The sequence below is a fragment of the Chiloscyllium punctatum genome, chromosome 11, assembly GCF_047496795.1.
Source record: "Chiloscyllium punctatum isolate Juve2018m chromosome 11, sChiPun1.3, whole genome shotgun sequence".
NCBI lineage: Eukaryota > Metazoa > Chordata > Chondrichthyes > Orectolobiformes > Hemiscylliidae > Chiloscyllium > Chiloscyllium punctatum.
In genome coordinates, this window is record NC_092749.1 from 53212143 (window position 1) to 53232405 (window position 20263).

The following is a 20263-nucleotide window of genomic DNA, read 5'->3' on the forward strand; positions in this document are numbered from 1 at the left end:
GAAATTGCTGGAGAAACTGGCAGTGTATATGGGGAGAAAACAGACTCAATGTTTCAAGTCCAGTGACTTTTCAGAAGAACAGATCTTGTCAAATCTCCTGAAGTGCAGCTTCAACATACCAATTGTTGGTGCACATCTTGTCATATCGAACTCCTGCTTTTGTTGCAGTGAAAACTGTGACTTTGACCAGTTTGACATGCCAAAAAATTCTAATCAAAGCCCTGAGCCATTAGTGTTGGAATCATCCTTGCTTCTTGACAGTGATTCCATGCTTTCTAATAAACATGCACCAAAAATCTGTGTATATCCTTTCAGTATTCTCCAGTATGCCATCTTTTCAACGATTTCATCTGTGACGGAACATCTGCAGATCCTGCCTCTAAGCTACCCGCTAGATTACATACAGTGTCAGTTAAGAGTGAATGACAGTATTTCTTCATTCTCAACTTTCTTTCACTCTCCTAATTTCTACTCCTGCACGATTACCTGGTCAGCTTACGATTCTTAGGTATCTGAAAGGAGAAAGGCTTAAAGGCAGCATTTTGATGAGGCAGTTAGGTTGTGACAAAAGCAGATTACCCCAATTGCAGCTATTAAATTAGATTAAGTGTGGGTTCCCAGGGGACCTGGGTTGAATGGGACTTTTCTAGTTCCATTTGAGCTGTTCACATTCCTAGCTGGAAATCAACAGCTTTCCAAACCCAGTGTGAATGAAAATCATTGGCATGAGCTCTGACAAATATATCCCTTCGTACCCAAAAGCTGCATTTGTTAAATCTCTATGACTTTCTGAGAATATTCATGGATGAGGTAGTTATCACCAGAATCTGATCTCTGTTGGAATGCAGTTTCCAAGATAGGAGGAAGTACCCTGAGCTCGAGCACCAACTGGCTAGCAACTTCACATCCACGGGTATTTCACACAATGCTGGTCACTGATTCTGAACAGAGAGGCCTTGCGAAAACTATTCAAGGCAGTAGTCAGGTCACTGCTGGAAAACTGTGAACAGATTTAGTTCCCTTAATGATGGAAAGATATACTGGCATTGCAGGTAGTCCAGAGACATTTCACTGGGCTGATCCCACATATGAAGGACTATCTTCTGAGGATAAGGTTAAAAGGTTGAGCCTGTACTCATTAGAGTTTAAAAGAATGGAGGCAACCTTATTGAAACATTCAAGATTCTTGGAGAACTTAACAGGGTAGCTGCAGAAAGATTGTTTGCTCCTGTGGACGAGTCTATCTAGGACCAGGGGCGTAATCTCGGGATATGGGGTTTAAGACAGAGATGAGGAAGAATTTCTTCTCCCAGAGTGTGGTGAATCTGTGGGATTCTTTAATGCAGAATATTGGGTGTCTAGTTCATTAAGTATATTCAAGGCTGAGATGGACTTAATCAGTAAAGGTTATAAGGAAACGGCAGGAAAGCTGAGTTGATGGGGCTGAAAGGTTTACTTTTGCTTCTTTGTCTTATGATTTTATTTGACATTAATTGTGGCATTATTGCTTAGATTCCTTATGAACGCTATAAACCATATTTATACTGGTTAGTTCTTGTTTGCAAGAAGCCAGGTGCTATATGTTTTTTACGGTTTAAAAAGCTCTGAGAAAGTGAACAGACACAGGGCAAGTGCGTCATGGCCACTCCCTGGGAATTTGCACACTTGTGTAAACATGTTTTTGTGGTTGCATCCCAGCTGAAAAATCTTGAACTGCAAGCCCTTATACTTAATGAACACACTTGAATAATCTGAAATATCCTGATTATCACAATCAGGCAGAAAAGAAGACCAGACTACCGACTCATTTGACTGGCATTGTCACTTTTAGTTTATAGAATTGCCAACCCTGGCAAACATGGCAAATGTCACGTGTGTAATGCATTTGTAAGCAGCTGACTGTGAAATCAAACAATTCCTGGAAGAAACTTTAAAGAAACTGAGGATTGTATCACTTTAGCAGCCTCTGGGAAAGTATGGGCCACCAGTTCCACTTGGCAGCACATCTTCGTTCAGTCAGTTACAGATCTCTGCCAAGAACCTTTTGTTCAGCCCTGAGCTTCCTGAGAAACTGATGATCAGACAGGTCCAGGAAGCTTAAGCTCTGCCTGTACCCGTATACCTACATCTCTCTGATTATCATAAGACCATAAGACATAGGAGTGGAAGTAAGGCCGTTCAGCCCATCGAGTCCACTCCGCCATTTAATCATGGCTGATGGGCATTTCAACTCCACTTACCCGCATTCTCCCCGATTGACCCCCTCTAATTTTAAGGCTGTGCCCATGGGTCCTAGTCTCCCCGCCTAACGGAAACAATTTCTTAGCGTCCACCCTTTCCAAGCCATGTATTATCTTGTAAGTTTCTATTAGATCTCCCCATCATCTCCTACTGTTGCGACTTGTCCCCAGGTGAGGTTCCCAATTTGTTGTAGTTCTAAATGAGGTACCTCTAACTGTTTATGACTTGATTGAGAAGAGGTCATCTGGCTGCTCTTGATCATCCACCAGTGCCCTTGCTTGGTTGCAAGAAGTTAATTTTTTTAAAAAGGTCCTTTTTCTGATGGATACCTATCTTCCAGACCCAAATGAATTTCTTAAAATAAGCAAAGTACTACAAATGCTGAAGATCTGAAACGAAAAGAGAAAGTGCCAGAGAAATTCAACATTCTGGCAGCAGAGAAACTGTTAACACTTTGAGTCGAGCATGAATCATATTGGATTCAAGTCATTCACTTTCTTTCTCCATCGATATTGCCAGATCTGCTGAGTTTCTCTAGTGCTTTTTTTTTCATTCCAAATTATCTTGAACTTTAAAAGGAGCAAATCTAATTAGCTTTCTTGTATAAACAAAAGAATGAGTTTAAGTACCAAACACAAGAGTAAAAAATAATGCAGCACATATATACATATTAGAAACACAAATCAGCCTGAGAATTTATTCGTGAAGAGCAGATAGTTAAACATCTGGTCCTTCGATTGGCTGTCATTTAGTGTCAATATTGGTAGTTAAACAGTTTTGAGGTTCGTGGTTTTGTAGGTTGATTGAATTTTTTTTTGCCCTGATTCTTTTTGACAGTAGCTTACTGTCAGCACTGGGTGAGAGAGTCTTTTCTCTTTCTTTACCATCAGCGCAGGAGTTGGCTGTTTTCAGTGTTATAACCTCAAAGCACATTAGTCCTCACATTGGGACGTCAGGTCACTAATGCATCCAGATTAATGTTGCTGTTGGTTTTTAACCCTAATTCGGAAGGCCAAAACATGCGCACTCTGCAAGGGTGGCTTTCTGCTGAAAAGAGAGGGATGGATAATCAGCCTACTTGTTCTGTCACCCTGTTCGTTTCCCTCTCTGGTTTAAGTGTTTATAGCAGTCTACATTTGCCATTCTTTCCCAGATGCTGCTAAAGTGAAACCGTCCTCAACTTCACATTCCTTACAGAGACATTCCATGGGTCACAAACAAAACTTTACCAGACAGCAGTTGAACTTACATGTGCAGAGTTTTTTTTTGGCTGTAGCAGACTTTGTTTACAATACAAATTTTGGATTTAAAAGTAACAATGTCTGTCGTGCTTTGGGATTTTGATGTGTCATTATGACGCTGTAAAACAGCATCTTTAGGGAGAATACTGCTGCTGCTAGTGGTACAACCAGTGTAAGTCTGTCTGGTACTGCTTTTACTGGCCATCAGGGTACTCCTCTGAAACCCAAACTAAAACAGCAAGTATAAACAGCATCCATGCTAGCTTGGAATGTCACAGATACAGAATGGAAACCAAACCCACCAAGTGGTAAAAGTCACCATCAAACCATTAGAAAAGTAGAGAAAGTAAGTCTTAGAGCAAGTACTACGCACAAAAGAGCAAGTATTACGCACAATGAAGCAAGGAAGCAGCTGAGAGGTATTGAGACGAATGGGAATATTTCCTTGTGGTTTCTTAAGCACCTCAAATAAGTTCAGTTGTCTTGTTTCCACAAGTGAATTATAAGAAACCTTAGAAACTAGTTATAGACTAAAGTCCCCATTGAAAAATGATCTGTTAACATATTGAACTTGTTAACCTGCCTCTTCAAGATGCTGTGGTTTATCTTTCAAAACCCAATATGCTGTAGTTAAATGCAGAAATAAATGCTAATCTCACTCTTAAAACCAGCTCGTCAAGCATTCAGGCTAAATGACAGACAAACCAATTACAACAAACTGGATACTATATCCAGATACCAAAAGCTTTAAACCTCAGTTCTCAAATGGCCAACGTTTCAGGGAGGATGAACAAAACAATTCAGTCATCCTGTGGCATTCTCCTTGAAGTGCAGCAGCATTGACATTAATGTCTGGAAGGAGCTGGCTACCACTTGTTCAAAATGACAACAACTTGTACGTCAGGCTGCACCACTCTTTGTATCACAGAGTTTTAACAATGAGGCAGAGTGGCGGCAGAGAACGAAGGAAAAAGAGACATCTCCTGTATTTTAGATTATATTGCCTCCTAAAATCGTCTGAACCATATCCTTAAATACCTGTAAATTAAGAGTTGGCCTGTTCAATCATGTGAAGACCCGGGATACAACTTCACAGCATGAGTACACATCATCCTAATTTGAGGTCATTCAACGATAACAAATGGGTTTAATATATTGAATACTTTTATTGTTGTAAAAACAAAGTTGAAATTGCAAAGGGATATAAAAAAAGCATTGTAGTCTGTTCATAAAATAGCAAAGAAAAGTGGGATAGCAGCTTCATATAAGAAGGGAATTAAATAGAAATAAGAAATTAGCAGGAAGATGTAATCATCAAAATTTTGGACTGAAGTAGGTCTTAAGTTTGAAGGTTCAATAGAGACATTTCAAATCAGTCTAATCCATTGTTCCATCTGAATTCTCTAATTTTCAAGTATAGTGCCATAAATCTTAACTTTTAGTGCTCTGAACTCTTTGCTGTAATGATGATGTAGTAGAAAGTGAGGACTGCAGATGCTGGAGTTCAGGGTCACGAGTGTGGTGCTGGAAAAGCACAGCAGGTCAGGCAGCATCCGAGGAGCAGAAGAATCGACATTTTGGGCATAAGTTCTTCACAACTCCTAATGAAGGGCTTATGCCCAAAATGTTGCTTCTCCTACTCCTTGGATGCTGCCTGACCTGCTGTGCTTTTCCAGCACCACACTCTCAACATATTAAATATATTATCAAGTATATTAACCATAACAAGCAAACATATTAAAACAGCCATCCCTTATGGACAAGCCCTCCGTGTACAAAGGATCTGTTTAGATGAGGAGGAATGTGACGGACACCTGAAGGTGCTCAAGGATGCCCTTATAAGAACAGGGTATGATGCTCAACTGATCACCCGCCAGTTCCGATGTGCCACAGCAAGAAAATGTAATTACTTCCTCAGGAGACAGACATAGACAGGGTACCCTTCATTGTCCTGTACTTCCTGGGAGCAGAACAACTACGCCATGCTCTTTGCAGCCTGCAACACATTGAGGATGAGCACCTCGCCAAGACCTTCCGTGCGCCTCCTATTTTTGCCTTTAAACAACCACCAAACTTTGAACAGATCATGACTCGTAGCCAGCTGCCCAGCCTTCAGGACATCAAACCAACCCTGCCACAGCAGCCGCTGCAAGACATGTCAGAATAACACCATTACACGTGGGGGCAACTCCCATCATGTACGCAACAACTACTCATGTGACTTGGCCAACATGGTCTATCTCATACACTGCATGCAAGGATGCCCTAAAGCATGGTACATTGGCAAGACCAAGCAGACACTACGATAACGGATGAATGGACACCGTACAACATTCACCAGGCAGGAGTGTTCCCTCCCAGTTGGGGAACACTTTAGCAGTCCTGAATGTTCGGCCTTGGATCTTCGGGTGACCATCCTCCAAGGCGGACTTCAGGACAAGCAACAATGCAGAGTGGCTGAGTAGAAGCTGATGGCAAAGTTTGGTACCCGTGGGAATGGCCTCAACCAGGACCTTGGGTTCATGTCCCACTACAGGTGTCCTCACTGCATGATACACTCTCTCCCACACACATTCCTACATACTCACACATCCACGCAGACCCTCCCTCATACACAAGCTCTCTCTCATATGCACACACATATACTCCCCGCACTCACACCAACACACTCACTCCCTCACACTTACCCCATCACATTCACTTAACCAAGCTTACACACACACACTCACATGCACACTCAATCTCCGACATGCGCATACATATAAGCTTATGGGGTGAATTTGTTTTTGCAGAATTATATTTTATTTTGCTCAAAAACTGCATGAATCCATGTAAAACTCTGTAAAACTATCTAGCGGGTTTGTCAGTCTCTCATAGCATTGGGACACAGATAGACTCAAGCTGAGCTATCTTGAGAATGTAATTTAAAAGGAGTTCTGGGATTTACATATCAAAGAACAGAAACCAGCATATCCCATTATAAAAGATGACAGTTTTAATCTGAGATTGTTTACTGTATCATATCTCCATGACACTGGACGCCTTTGGCTATAAATTCTGTGAATGTGATCTTAACCTCCACAACCGCCTGATGAAGGAGCTGCGCTCCGAAAACTAGTGCTTCCAAATAAACCTGTTAGACTATAGCGTGGTGTTGTATGAGTTTTAACTTTCTAGTCATCATTCATTTATAACAGTAGGTGGCTCTGTTTACCCACAAGCTTTAGTGTCTTTTCATTTGCTCCACCCCGACACAAGCCATTAATCCTTTCAGGATGTATCATTCAACAATTTTCTGCAATAAGCTGCATTTGCTACTTATCTTCTGTACCTATCTAATCTGTGCCTACTTGTAGTCTGTCTATCATTAAAACTTTATAGCAGCAAAAGCAATTTATCATTGCTCAGTAAGATCAATTCACTTCATCCCATTTATCTGCTCATAAACCATTGCAGCAACAATAACTTCATTTTGTATAGCGCTCTTTAGTTCTGTTACAGAAAGCCACTGGAACACGATAGCATTGGAGCTAATCTTTACTCAGTTTTAGATTTATTTACAGAGTGAAAGATTACTATCATATACATGGACGGGTTGGACTGTAGGGTCTGTTTCCGTGCTGTACATCTCTATGACTCTATGACCTCCTAATTTGGCCACATTGCGGTTTCAATAAGTATTACTTTTTATATGTGAAACTAAAATGAATGCCCTACACCTACATCTGATTAACAGAGATATCTCTTGATATCTCTTCAAACTGGGACAGGAAGTTGGTGTCATTGACACCGTTGATGTGCATCTGGAACCAGAAATTGACACCCATTCTGATTTTAGGCTCATGCAGCTTGTGTGCCAGATTAGAGGGTAGGGATTGGATTGGAGGGATTAGAGAATTGGAGGAACATTGAGTTGTGGTACTGCAGGTCCTCACAAATATAGGGGTGAAACCATAGAAGCCTGTGATTATTAAAGGGCTGGGTGTTTCCCTCCTGTAATCTCGAACTCTCGTCTGACTATTGTAATTCTTTCTCTCTAATGCTTCTAACCTCACGCTCTGAGACAAAACTGCTGAAGAGGGAAGCAGACAATTAGTGAGAGACTGGAAGGCTGGGGTCTAAGTGGCTGCGTGTGGATAAGATGCAGATAGGGATGGAGTGCCTGGTGAGCAGCAGTATTTCTCTGTTACATATTCTATGTTAATCTAAACTATAAGGTTGCTTGTCTAACTTCAGTCATGGATGCACTGCATTTTTTAAAATAATTGTGTTTGAGATCCGAATGATGCTGGTTCAGCCACCATTTATTTTCCATCCCTAATTGCCTTAGCAATTAGCTTATATGGCTGCTATAAGCTGCCATCTTGAACTGCTGCTGTCATTGGGATGTAAGGACACCGCAGTGCTGTTAGGAAGAGCATTACAAGATTTTGTCCCAACAAAAATGAAGGAATGTTGTTTAGAGTTTCATGTCCGGATGATTAAGAGACTCCTATGTAAGTACATGAATAGGAATATGCCAGGAACAGGCAGGTGGGACTAATTTAATTTGTGTTTATGTTTGACGTGGACTGGTTGGACCAAAGGGTCTGTTCCTGTGCTGTATGCCTCTGACTGTATGTGTACCTTGGTGGGTCAACTTGCAGATGATCATGTTCCCATGTATCTATCTACCCTTTCCTTCTAGTTGTTATAAGTTGTGGGTTTGAAAGGTGCTGTGAAAGGAACCTTGGTGAGTTACTGCAGTGCTTTTTATAGTTGTACTGCATGTACCACTGCCACCATGCTGTGGCGTCAAAGGTTGTGGTACTAATTAAGTGGGTTGCCTTTTCCTGGATAGTGTCAAGTTTCTTGAGAATTGTTGGAGCTGCATCCAACCAGGCAAGTGGAGAGTATTCCATTACATTCCTAATTTGTGCTTTGTAGACAGTATCAGGCATTGGGAAGGCAGAATGTGAGTTACCCACCACAGAATTTCTAGCCTCCAACCTGATCTTGTAGCCACACCATTTATGTGGCTGGTCTGTGCTAGGCGCTAGGGAATGGTAACCCCCAGGATATGCTTAATGGGTGATTTGATTATGGTAATGCCATTGTATATCAAGGGGCAATGGTTAGATTCTCATTGTTGAAGATAGCCACTGTGTGATGTCAGTATTGCTTGCCATTGGTCAGCACAAGCCTGGATATAGTACAAGTCCTGCTTCAGGTGGATACAGACTACTCCAGTATCTGAGGAGTCCTGAATGGTGCGGAATGTTGTACAATCACAGCAAACATCCCTATCTCTGACCTTCTGATGGAGAGAAGGTCATTGATAAAGCAACTGTAAATGATTGGGCCCAGAACATTACTCTGACAAACTGCTACTGTGACGTCTTAGAGTTGAAATGATATTCCTTTTCAATTTCCTTGCATGTTATTCCTTTGCAATTTCCACTTGATTGCACTGTCAATGAACCCTTCCATCACTTTGCTTATAATCATGGTAGACTGACAGAGCAGTAATTGACCAGGTGGTATTATCCTGCTTTTTGCGTACAGAATATACATGGGCAATTTTGCCACATTGCTAGGTAGACAGCAGTATTATAGATGTGCTAGAACTGGCTAGGGGCATGCCTGGATCTGTAGCATAACTTTCATTACTATTACCAGAATTTGTTAAGGCCCATAGCCTTTGCAGTATCGTATCTTCAATTTTTTTTTAATATCACATGGAGTGAATCAAATCGTCTGAAGACTGGCACCTACAATGCTGGGGCCTCAAGAAAGAGTTGAAATGTATCAACTCGCTGAAGGTGAATGTAAATACTTCACCCTCGAATTTTGCACTGATGTGCTGGCCTCCTCCATTGTTGAGAATGGAGATATGTGTGGAGCCATCACCACCTATTTGTCGTGGATGTGGCAGAACTGCACATCTTAGATCTGATCCAAAGGTTTTGGGATCATGTAGCCCTGTCTATTGCATACCAAACAGCAGAAGCAGCCTTCAAGTACCCTTGTGTTCTAATTTCACAAAACGGACTTCTCATTTTTAGGTATACCTGGTGCTGCTCCTGGCATGCCCAACTGCATTCTTCATCAAACTAGCTTAACAGTAGTGGTAGAGTACTGGATATGGGATCCATAAATTGCAGATTGAGGTTGAATACAATTCTGTTATTGTTGATGACCCATAGCACCTAATAGATGTCCAGTTTGAGTTGCTAGACCCATTCAAAGTCTATCTCACTTAGCACTGTGGTAGCCAATAACATGGGCAATATTGGGCTTTACACTCTTGGAAGTAATGGCAAGTATCTGAAGAGAGAGAAAAAGCTTCACAATAGGCAATATCAAGAGTAAGAACTTTCGGTATTCTGCCCTAGTTTTAAAGAAAAGTCCCATTGGACTTGAAACATTAACTTTTTGTCCAGATGCTGCCAGACTTGCTGAGTTTCTCTAGTCCTTTCTGTTTTTATTTCAGATTTCAAGTTTTGCTTTCATTCTGCCTGAATATTTATACATATAAATGATATGACCCAGATCAGTATTAATTTTGTATTTGATAACACTCACGTGAAGCAACTTATGTTAGGGGTGCTGTATCAATATTGTGCAGAATTGCCTTTACCACCTTCAGCTGTTGCTCCAAGCAGTTTGATGCAGAGGGGGTGGGACAATCAGGTAGTAATCAGCAGGAAGTTTCCTTGCAAATGTTTGACCTGATGCTAATAGATTTAATGGGATAAAGAGTTCCTCAAGCTACATGATTGGGAGATTGAAGCCATAATTTGTGCTTCCAATGTTGTGCTTCACATCCATGCCTTAGTGAGCTACAGGTTTTACGATTCCAATGTGCCATGAACTGTTCGAATCTTCGAGCCCCTAAACTTCAGTTCATTCAAACCTCTACTGACCATATCCTTTTGCATGTGACACCTTGCTTGCTCTATCGTGCATTGCTTCCCAGTCATCTGATACCTCAAATATAGAACTTTTGGCCAGTTATTTAAATCACTGTCTTGTTACACTCTACATTTAAATTAAAATCCCATCTTAGATTTTCTCTCCTCTGTTTCTGACTTCCTTCCTCAGCTCACTATTAATAGTCAGGCCTTCATCTACCTAGATCTACGATCTACAAATTCCTCCTTAAACCTCCACATTTCCTCTAGTAAACTGTTTTTGCATTCCATTCTTTTGACTTGCTTTTTACCTCCTTTCCGAATAGCTCATGGATTGGTATCCATATTATTTGATTATGCTTCTTTCAAAACCTAGAGACCATTTCTACATTAGAAGTGCAATGTAAATGCAATTTGGTTTTAAAATCCCTGGATAGTTTGTACTGGTCTGTTCTTGTTGGGACAAACAGTAAATAAGACAGAATTAAAGTTAATGCTTCTGACCAGACTCCGGGCGATATCAAGTGAAAAGCTTTGCTCATTAGATTATAAATCATAAAACTGCATCTATTCTTTTTGGTTCCACTTGGCACCTGTTTGCCCTTTGCTCCAGCTACTCCAGCTTGTTTCGGCTAAACCAGATGTTGCACAACCTTGCTACTGCCATAACATGAGCTTTACATCCAGTCAGTTTACCACTGTAATTTCCACTTGGAAGCCTCCTCTGCTTGCACCTGCTCTCTTCCTTTCACCACACACCGCCCTCACTACTTGCTCAAACCTTAATTTCTAAGTACTTATGATGAATGGCTCTTGTTATGCCTGGACCTTTTTAAAATTTTCTTTCAAAGTCAGTGTACCAGACTTCCATCAAGAAAACCTTTCCTTTGAAGAACCAGAAATCTGTTTTCATTTTTTAAAATCCCCATGTCTAAATACGAGCATATTTTGTATTAATGCTGAGTATTGGAATTTTGAATGATCTTGTGTCTTTTATCAATTGGAAGACAGGAATTATAATTCTGGCAACTTGCTTTATACGAGCTAATGTCACACACTACTTAACCAATATATTTACAATGGTCTGAAGTAGTTTAATTTATTTAAAATCCAGCACTGTGGGTGATTTACAATGTTTCTCAATGTGCAACATTATCTCTCAGTGAAATAAATTAATCTTTCTTTATTTACCATAGGAAAAAAAATGCAATTATGAGGTAGGTACTCTAATTGGAAATGTTATACATGTGAGACCCATGGGTAATGCCAAAAGAATCTGCAGAGAGATGTAGACAGGTTAAGTGAGTCGACAAAAACTTGGCAGATTGAATATTTATGTGGAAAAATGTAAGGTTGCACACTTTGGCAGAAAGAATAGAGGAGCTGAATTTTACTTAAATGGAGAAAATCTGCAGAAAGCTATGGAAAGGAGGAATTTGGGAATACTTGTGCATGAATCAGAAAAAGCTAGCATTCCGAGTTCAGTGGGTCATAGGAAAAGCAGTAGACCTTTATTGCAAAAGTAATCTCTGGCTTTTGTAGTGCAGTGGTAATGTCCCTACATCTGAGCCAGGCCTGGGTTCAAGTCCCAACTGCTGCTAAGGTGTGTAATAACATCTCTCAACAAGTTAATTAGAATGTGTTTAAAAGTCAGGAGGTTTTACTAAACCTACACAAGGCACAGCTGGAATATTGGAAATGGTTTTGATCCCCTTATCTAAGGAATGATATGTTTACATTACTGGCAGTTCAGACAAGGTTCACAGGCTAATACCAGGTATTGAGGGACTGTTTTAATAGGAGATATTGATTAGGGTGCCTATAGTCATTGGAATTTGGAAGAATGAAAGGCAACCTTACTGAAACATACAAGTTTCTTGGGGGGGGTGGGGTGAAAATGTTGGGAACCATGAGGACATCAGGCTGAGGCTGGAAGTTATTGGCAGAGGAGTCCTCGCCATCACCTTCCATCATGCTAGAAATCAAAAGGGTGCAATGTGAAAGAAAATAGCTGCAGCCCTGGGAGGGTTTTTAAAAAGAAAAAGGCATAGGTCATAGGCCCATGTATGTGCAGCACACAGGGTGCCTACTCCTTTGAGATCCCCTCTCACTGGCCCTCTGTGTGTTGTGCCTCCTGGCACAGCACTGTTGGACAACTCTTTGACATTTTACCTTTTGCACATAAATGGAGCCAAATATTAGCATGTTTGGTAAAAACGACCCTCAACTTCCTGTTGCCTACCACTTCAATACACCACTATGTTCCCTGGCCAACATATCTGTCTCAGGGTTGCTCTATGAAGCTCAGGGCAAGCTAGATGGACGGCACCTCATTTTTCACTGGTGGACCTGCAGCCTTTAGCACTCAATATCGAGTTCAAAAATTTTAGAGCCTGAGCAGCTGCTCCCATGTTCTTCGCCCAATCCCCGCATACCAGACCTTGTCATTACTTAGGCTGCCATCACAAACAACCTATTGTCAACCACTAATGTCCGCATTAGCAACTATTGTCTCTCTCAGGCTCACCCTTACCCATTCCTTTGTCTGCCCAACTGTTTTCTGTCTCTGTCCCTCTCTCTGCACTCCATCTCTACCTATCATTTACTCACCTCTTCCCCACCACCCCCCTTCCCCAAAATCTTCAGTATCTGTACCAATCTTTTTCTGGCTACAATCAGATCTCAAGATGTCCTCCAGCAACTTCTGAGGGGGCTTGGCCTGGCTTTCCATGGCAGGCCATTGCAGGATTTGCTGCATCAATGCAGCCTCTGGTCAATGAAAGGCGATTGCATCTCATGTGTCCACCTGCCTCTGATGCTCAGCCCTGTGCATTTGGATGCGGTCTCTGAACGCCGACTCAATAGAGTCCTCTCCTGCCTTTGATTGAGCAGGTGGCTCATCTCTTCCAGTCCAAGTGCCAGCAGCCTAGGCCATGTCTTCCTCAACCAGCTGCTGAGCCGTCACTGTGAGGTAGGATTTGGTGTACCCACACTCTACGTCTACAGTTGTCACCAAGGTGTCTGTATCTGGGCTGGTAGAGATTGCAGAAAGCATCATTGTTGGTGCTTCCCCTGAGGCCTGTGTACTCTTGTCTTGCGAGATTGAAGATGGTGCTTTTGCTGGAGCTGGTGTTTTCTTGTGGAGGTCCAAGGCAGGCTGGCAGAAACCACAAGATGAATTGAGAAAAGGCATTGCTGCCAGTGCTTAGAAGTGATGTGCAATGATTAAATTGACAGTGGGGTTAATATTGAAAGTAGCAGTGGAATGAGGAGTGTAACACACTCATTTGGTAGAATATGAACGTTTCTGCATCCCCACAGAGCAGTCCCAATCTCCTCGAGGAAGAGCCAGGGTTCACCCCTTGTAGGTGGCCAATCACTCCTCCACCTGTCCAGCAGCTTTCTGCCCTGTTGTAGACTGTCCTCTCCTGTGATGAGAAAGAAGGGACCAATGAGTGAGATTACAATGGGTGCCATATCTATTAATGTTAGATGTGGGTGAAAGCCTGAGGATGCAGCACCATGGGAATGCAGGGATAATATAGGAGAGTGGAGGAGACAAACAAAAGCAAGTGAGGGAATGCTGCGTTCAATAGTGAGAGTGGCAGAGTTTGATAGACACCGTAGCAGTGATAGTGTATGTGAGATGTAGCAGAGAGAAGAGTTTGGGAGTAATCCTGGTGGAAAAGAGAAAGCAGAAGAGGCAAGACTTTCTTTCTACATCGCTAACCATTCCTCTCCACTTGGAATCAGCACTGACCCAAGTAGCAAACTCTGACCAGGCTGGCAGGGCCTGGCGACACAGCCTTTTCTGCTGGCCAGAGCCACACACTGTCCGCCATGACCTCTTGGTCCCTATTGACCAAGTGCCACCTTTCCCTCCTCCATCATGTTCTGACTCTATCAGTCAACAAGCAGGGTGGCTTCAGAATGCCAATGCTTACCTGGGTGCCCAGTGGCCTTTTAAAAATGGCATGAATGCAAAGGTTGCCAGTCTTGGGGAAGACATCTGCTGAGAGGTGAATTGTTGAGGAATCAGCACATGGTAAGACTGGGATGAAATCAGACATGAGAAACTCTATAAGGACGGGGTAGATAATTAATGCACAAACTTGATAATATATTACGAGAAAACTTGCTAGGCCTTGCTGTGAGAAACCTTCCACTACTGCTGCAATTCTGATTTTGCCAGAAAAGTGTAAGATTTGACCTCAAGAGTATCTCCTGTATCTTGTCTCAGGCTCAATGGTGAGCTGCCTGTAGAAATTCATGGCCACATGGAAAAGTACCACAATGCTTATCTGAGAGGTCTGTTCCATATTGCCATATGGGAATGCTTCCTGGTTTCAGTTTCAAGGGAAAACTTATTAAAAGGTATTCTTAACTGGCCATGGACAATTTCAAAACATTTAAAATTCGAAGAAATACCTGGTCTTGACAGTCACCTATTTTTATATAAAGTACTTGGAAATTGTGCACTTGTAGACTTTAAAACTAAGAGTTTGTACTTACTGTTCAAAACAACTTGTTCGGTGTCAGTTTAACTGGATACCCTTGTTCATATTAGCTTTGGCTTGCATAGTTTGTGAACTGTAAGCCATTTTTGCAGACCAGTTTCCATTGGATTAGGAATTCTAAAAGGTGGTATATGAAGTTATTCAGAAAGTTTACTGAAATCTTGCCCCTGTGGATTGATTTTACATGAATCAGTAGATTCTTGTCAACTACAAAGTGTCCATCTGTGATTTGTTGTCAAAACTAAAATGGTTCTAAAACTGAGATGTGAGAGAGACAGTTTTGAGAATCAAAAACCTGGACGAAGAAACTTAAAGGTAGGATTTGGTTACCATTTTGTAAAGTATCTCCCAGCCACAGACAGTCTGAATGAAAGACTGTAGCAGCCAACCACAATCAAGGACACTTAAAGAGGAAAAGAAAGATTAAATGTCAGGGGTGACACAGAGAATTTGAATGGAAAATGAGGCATTGATGGTACATTTTTGAGGAGATGCATAAGTTGCAGTGGTTGGGGAGTAGTGACGAAAGCTAGGAGAGTAAGGGGTCAGGAGTGACATCAGTGGATTGGGGCAGGGGGATGGATACGTATTGTAGTTGTATGAAGGATGGAAAAGACACGTGCAGGGTTGGTGACAGGAGTAATGCATTTTAAAAAACTCAAGTGATCAGGTGGTCCAATTATTATGGGGAGCAGTTTTGATTGCCCAAGGACATCTGACTAGCCACTGTTTGCTGGAACAGAGGATAAATACAGCTTGAATTAAAATATAAAATACGAAGGAGCTGCTTCCTAGGAGCATGTTGCTAACACACACTGCCATTAAAACTGAAAGTGAATTAGGTCAAAGAGGGTTGCTATGGATTTGAAATCTTTTACATTTTACTTCCTACTTGATTCAAACCTATTTGTTTTTCGAGATTAAAATGCCTCCCATTCTTTTTACTGAATGCTTATTGAATCCTTTGCTTTGTGCCTCATGGAGGAATTTCAAGTCTGAATAGGTACTTGTTTTCTATGGTCACAGATGTGAATTTAGATGGCAAGCTACTGTTATCAACTTTCAATAGCAGTCTGGTTAAAGGCTGTTCATTCATTGCCTCCTTGCATCTTTTAATCAGATTTCAATTTCTAACTTCATATCGGTAGCTTCATATACTTAAATATTTAGTAAGTAATATTGTATAGATTTCATTTCAGCACATGATCAGCACCTCGAACTGTACAGCATTGTCCCTCCTCTTGTGTATCAAAAATACTTATTGAGCAAGAAAGCTTGATTACTCACATTGTTAATTCATAAGTCTTCGCATATACTCCCTGTGTTTCCCCCCCCCCCCCCCCCCACCACCACACACATTGTAAAATAAACAATGGGAATCTTCTGGTTTGTGAGTTATTAATTGGTGCATTTTCTTTGTGTTTGAAATTAATAATTTTCATTATAATTCTAAATTAATATTTATGTAGCCATGGTGATATATTTTTAAACAGTTTTGAGGCCTCGGCTTAGAGTGAATAGATTTTGTGTACCACAAATGGACTTCTGTTTGTTTTGTGATCCAGGATGATAAATAATGGTACCTCAGGGTTTGTTAGAGACTTAGAGAACCTGTTATTTTTAAACACACATAGCTTAGAGAGGGAGTATTTTGGCTGACAGTTTTTACTTTGAGAGGAGCAGTCCCATGCGTCCTTGGGATAGATGGCTGTATAGACTGCTACCTCCGAGTAAAAAGTTAGTTTTTGTTAGTCTGGAAAGTGTTAAGACTAAAGCTCTGAAGAGGTTACTTCAAGCTGTGTATATTTAAGCTAATGTAAGGTAGCTTCTTCCTGGCCCTGTGATTCTCGTCTAAAAGCTGAAGTCACAAGTGACTTACACCTACCAAGGTGCTAGATGCAGGAACAGTGGTTTGAGTTTGGTATGAGTAGTGTTTTGGGTACTATACAAAAGCTTTTTTGTTTATTTCAGTGTATAATCGATTGTTTTGGTATTAATGGGATTATATTATACTCTATCATTTTTCTTTTGTTAATAAACTTCTGTTTCATTGTTAAAATAAAATCTACAGCTGTGTGCCTGTGTTTCTGCAAGAGACCACTTTGTTAAAACCAAAACAAATCAATATAAGAGTTTGATATCATATGAAATTATGTGATCCTGGGCTTTATACACCATTCAAATGAGGAATTATATATGACACTACTCATCAACAGCACATGATATCCATATTCAGTGTGAGCTTAACAGTTGGCTAAGCTCGGCTTCCTAAACATATTTAAAGAATCCAAATCATTTAAAGATTAAAATTTCTGGAGAGAATCTAATTTTATTGATGGGTATTGCAAATTAAAATTGCATAGTGCAAATGCTAACCGATTATTTCTACTGGTGTGACAAGAAGTCAGTAAAGTTTCTAGGCAACAGCCACTGAATCATTTGTGCTGAAGCTTTCAAAAGTAACTGGTAATGTTCCTTTCTTTTAAAAAGTCAGTTGCTGTGTGCATCAATGTTAACTGCCTTTGGCTATCTCATTATGATAAACAAATTTCTTACGGGATGTCACTCTTTCTTGCATTGATTGATCCCTTCTAGATCTTATGTTTACAAGAAGTTCAGAACAACCACTACAGGCAACAGTTGAAGCCAGTACTGGAATCACTGGGTAAGACTAGTTGATTGTTTCACAGAAATCTTCAAGATAAACACTTTGATGTTCTGCTTAATACCCTTCAATTTATCTAGTTACATAATTCTAAGCCTAATACAAATGAGTCTATTTGGATAAACTTTTTAAAAAACTTGGTACGATTAAAGAACATTGAAAAAATATTCTGTGATTCTTTTGCTTTAAGAAATTCAATATTGTTATGATCCCTGTAAGGACTGATAACTTTAGAAAGATATTCGAATTTCCAGTGGCGGACTGAAAAGATTACACAAGATTTCAAGTGTTAAGACTTTTGCTGTAATAAATAATCCAAAAGCAACATTGTCTAAACGCCATTAAGCAGGTACCTTATACTCTAAACTATAGAAAATAATTCCCCTTTTATCTTGTAAACTGAAAGAAAATCCCACTTCACATTTGTATTTTACTCTATTCCTTGAGTGGACACTTCACTGTCCAGGAACCAGCTCCTGAAATTTTACTTCCTTTTCCTTTTCCAAATTGATAATTCCTCATACCCGAACTGACTTCCACAGTGAGAAGCAAATTGAAGTTTATTCCCTCTAGACAAGCTACACACGTTTCAGTCTTAGTTAGATCCTCACACAATGTCTCCTCAATCCAAGTACAAACTCCTGTGCACATTTTGCACAGTTACCTAATAGGCCAGCATTTCTTCTGCTTCAGGTGCAGGACTAATTGCACTCTTTCTTTTCTCTCCCTCTCCCCCAGGATTTTGCAGACTGCCCTGTCTGTGAGGGTAAGGGAGATTTTTCTTTAAAAACTGTTGTTATCTCTGGCTTGCTTCCTATCAAAGTCTATCACAGTGGCAGTGTGAATCAAATAGGCCTTGTATCCAACTAGAAATGCTGATGTAACTACTTTCTAAACTCCCAACTCAATTTTATTTTCTTCATAAAAGGGTGGTATATCTTAAAGCAATCAGCTATATATACTTAGTATTCTGAAATGAATCCAGCAGGTGCTAGTAGACAGTTGTCAGTTTTGATCATGAAAATGCTTTTTGTCTTGTATTTGTTCTACAGGTTATCATTGTGAATACAAAATGCGAACAGGAAACAAGAGGGACGGCTGCGCTATTTGCTTTAAAAGATCAAAGTTTTTGCTCGTCTCAGCTAGTCCAGTAGAATTCTATCGCCCAAAGATTCAAGTACTAGACAGAGACAATGTAGGACTGGTACTACTGCTGCAACCAGTTCTTCCACAATCTGCTGCCCTTCTGTGTGTGGCAAACACTCATCTCTTGTATAATCCACGGCGGGGAGACATCAAGCTGGCGCAGCTTGCAGTACTCTTAGCTGAAATTAACAAATTGGCAGCTGATGGGAAAGGTGGATATTGGCCGATAATCCTGTGTGGAGACTTTAACGCCGTGCCTGATTCTCCATTATACAACTTCATTAGGAATGGGAAACTGGTTTATGATGGTCTTCCAATTGGAAAGGTACTGCCAATAATCTCAAGAAAACCATTTCAAAACATTAACATGGGAAGATGCTTAGTCCTTGGTTGATACTATTTTTAATTAAGAAAAATAGCCAATCTTTTTAATTAATGAAATTTAAGATTCTAAAGTTCTCTTGTGTTTTAACCATCACGCTACAATGGAAATATAAGATTTTATTGAAGAAAAACTTTGCAATCACCGACGATGTTCTTACTTAATAGGATCCAAGTAGGTTAACTTGATATCTAATAGAAAGTGTTGCTTTAGAATACGTATTGGATAATTTCTGATAAGATGCGCAGAGATGAAGATTTTGTGGTTTGTGGTCTTGAACACTAGATAGTTCCTGAAAGCCTTCATCCTGTTCGACAGATCTGTTACATTTATGTGAAAAATCAGGGCCGTATAAAAACACACCCAAAATATTAACTTCTCTGCACCAATTTTATTTGGAAGTATTGAGAAAATAACTTTTTAAAAAACCAAGTGCAGAATTCCAATAAAATGAACCTGTCTCTCTCACTTTGGTTGAATCCCTTTGTATAGTTTTTACCTCCTTTAAATTCAAAGGACACAGAGTTGGAAGGATATTATGGACAACTTTTCAGCAATCTGTTGCTTTTAGATTGGGTCACTTAAAATACTATTGTATGCATTTGCTAAAACTGTGCACTTTTCCAGGATGTCCTGGATTGAAAAGTTAACACCAAACTTGTTTTCTGTTCTGCAAACTACCTTAAACCTCTCTCCCCTGTTCTATCCATCCTCACCTCCAACAAGTGCAAAGAGTTCAGGGATGTTTTTGTCACTAAGATCAAAACCATTCGATCACCTGCCTGTGCTATTTCTCTCCATCCTATTAACCCTCAGGGCTAAACTTCCTCAATGCATTCCCCTGCCCTCGATCTGAACATTTTGTATAATTTTTCTTCTTTCTCCCAACATTCCCAATCAAAGTTAACCTTGTCTGTGAGACCCATCATCTCTTCCTTCAAGCCTATATGTATTGTTGATCATGCATCATCTCCTCCTGACTTCTGTGTTCCCCAATATTATGAATGGTTCCTCCTTTTAACCCTTGGTGTTACAGTGATCCTGAGTTAAGCTTCCAGCCTCCTATTCATACCATCAGTCAGATGACTTATTTCCTTCTCCATAACTGTCCACTTGTAACTGTCTCAGCTCATTTGCTGTGGAAACCCTCATTTGTGCCTTCAGTTCCTCAAGACTCA

The 20263-nt window shown here is 40.5% G+C and overlaps 1 protein-coding gene across 4 annotated transcripts in view; it reads left to right on the top strand.

The window, feature by feature from the left end:
- Positions 1-20263, top strand: part of angel2 (angel homolog 2 (Drosophila)) — a 51228-nt gene that overhangs the window by 19924 nt on the left and 11041 nt on the right. For all 4 annotated transcript variants that reach the window (XM_072580804.1, XM_072580805.1, XM_072580802.1 and 1 more), the window contains 2 exons: positions 17488-17557; positions 18610-19028. In XM_072580804.1, the coding sequence (XP_072436905.1) occupies positions 17488-17557; positions 18610-19028 (489 nt within the window). The remainder of the gene's footprint in view (positions 1-17487; positions 17558-18609; positions 19029-20263) is intronic.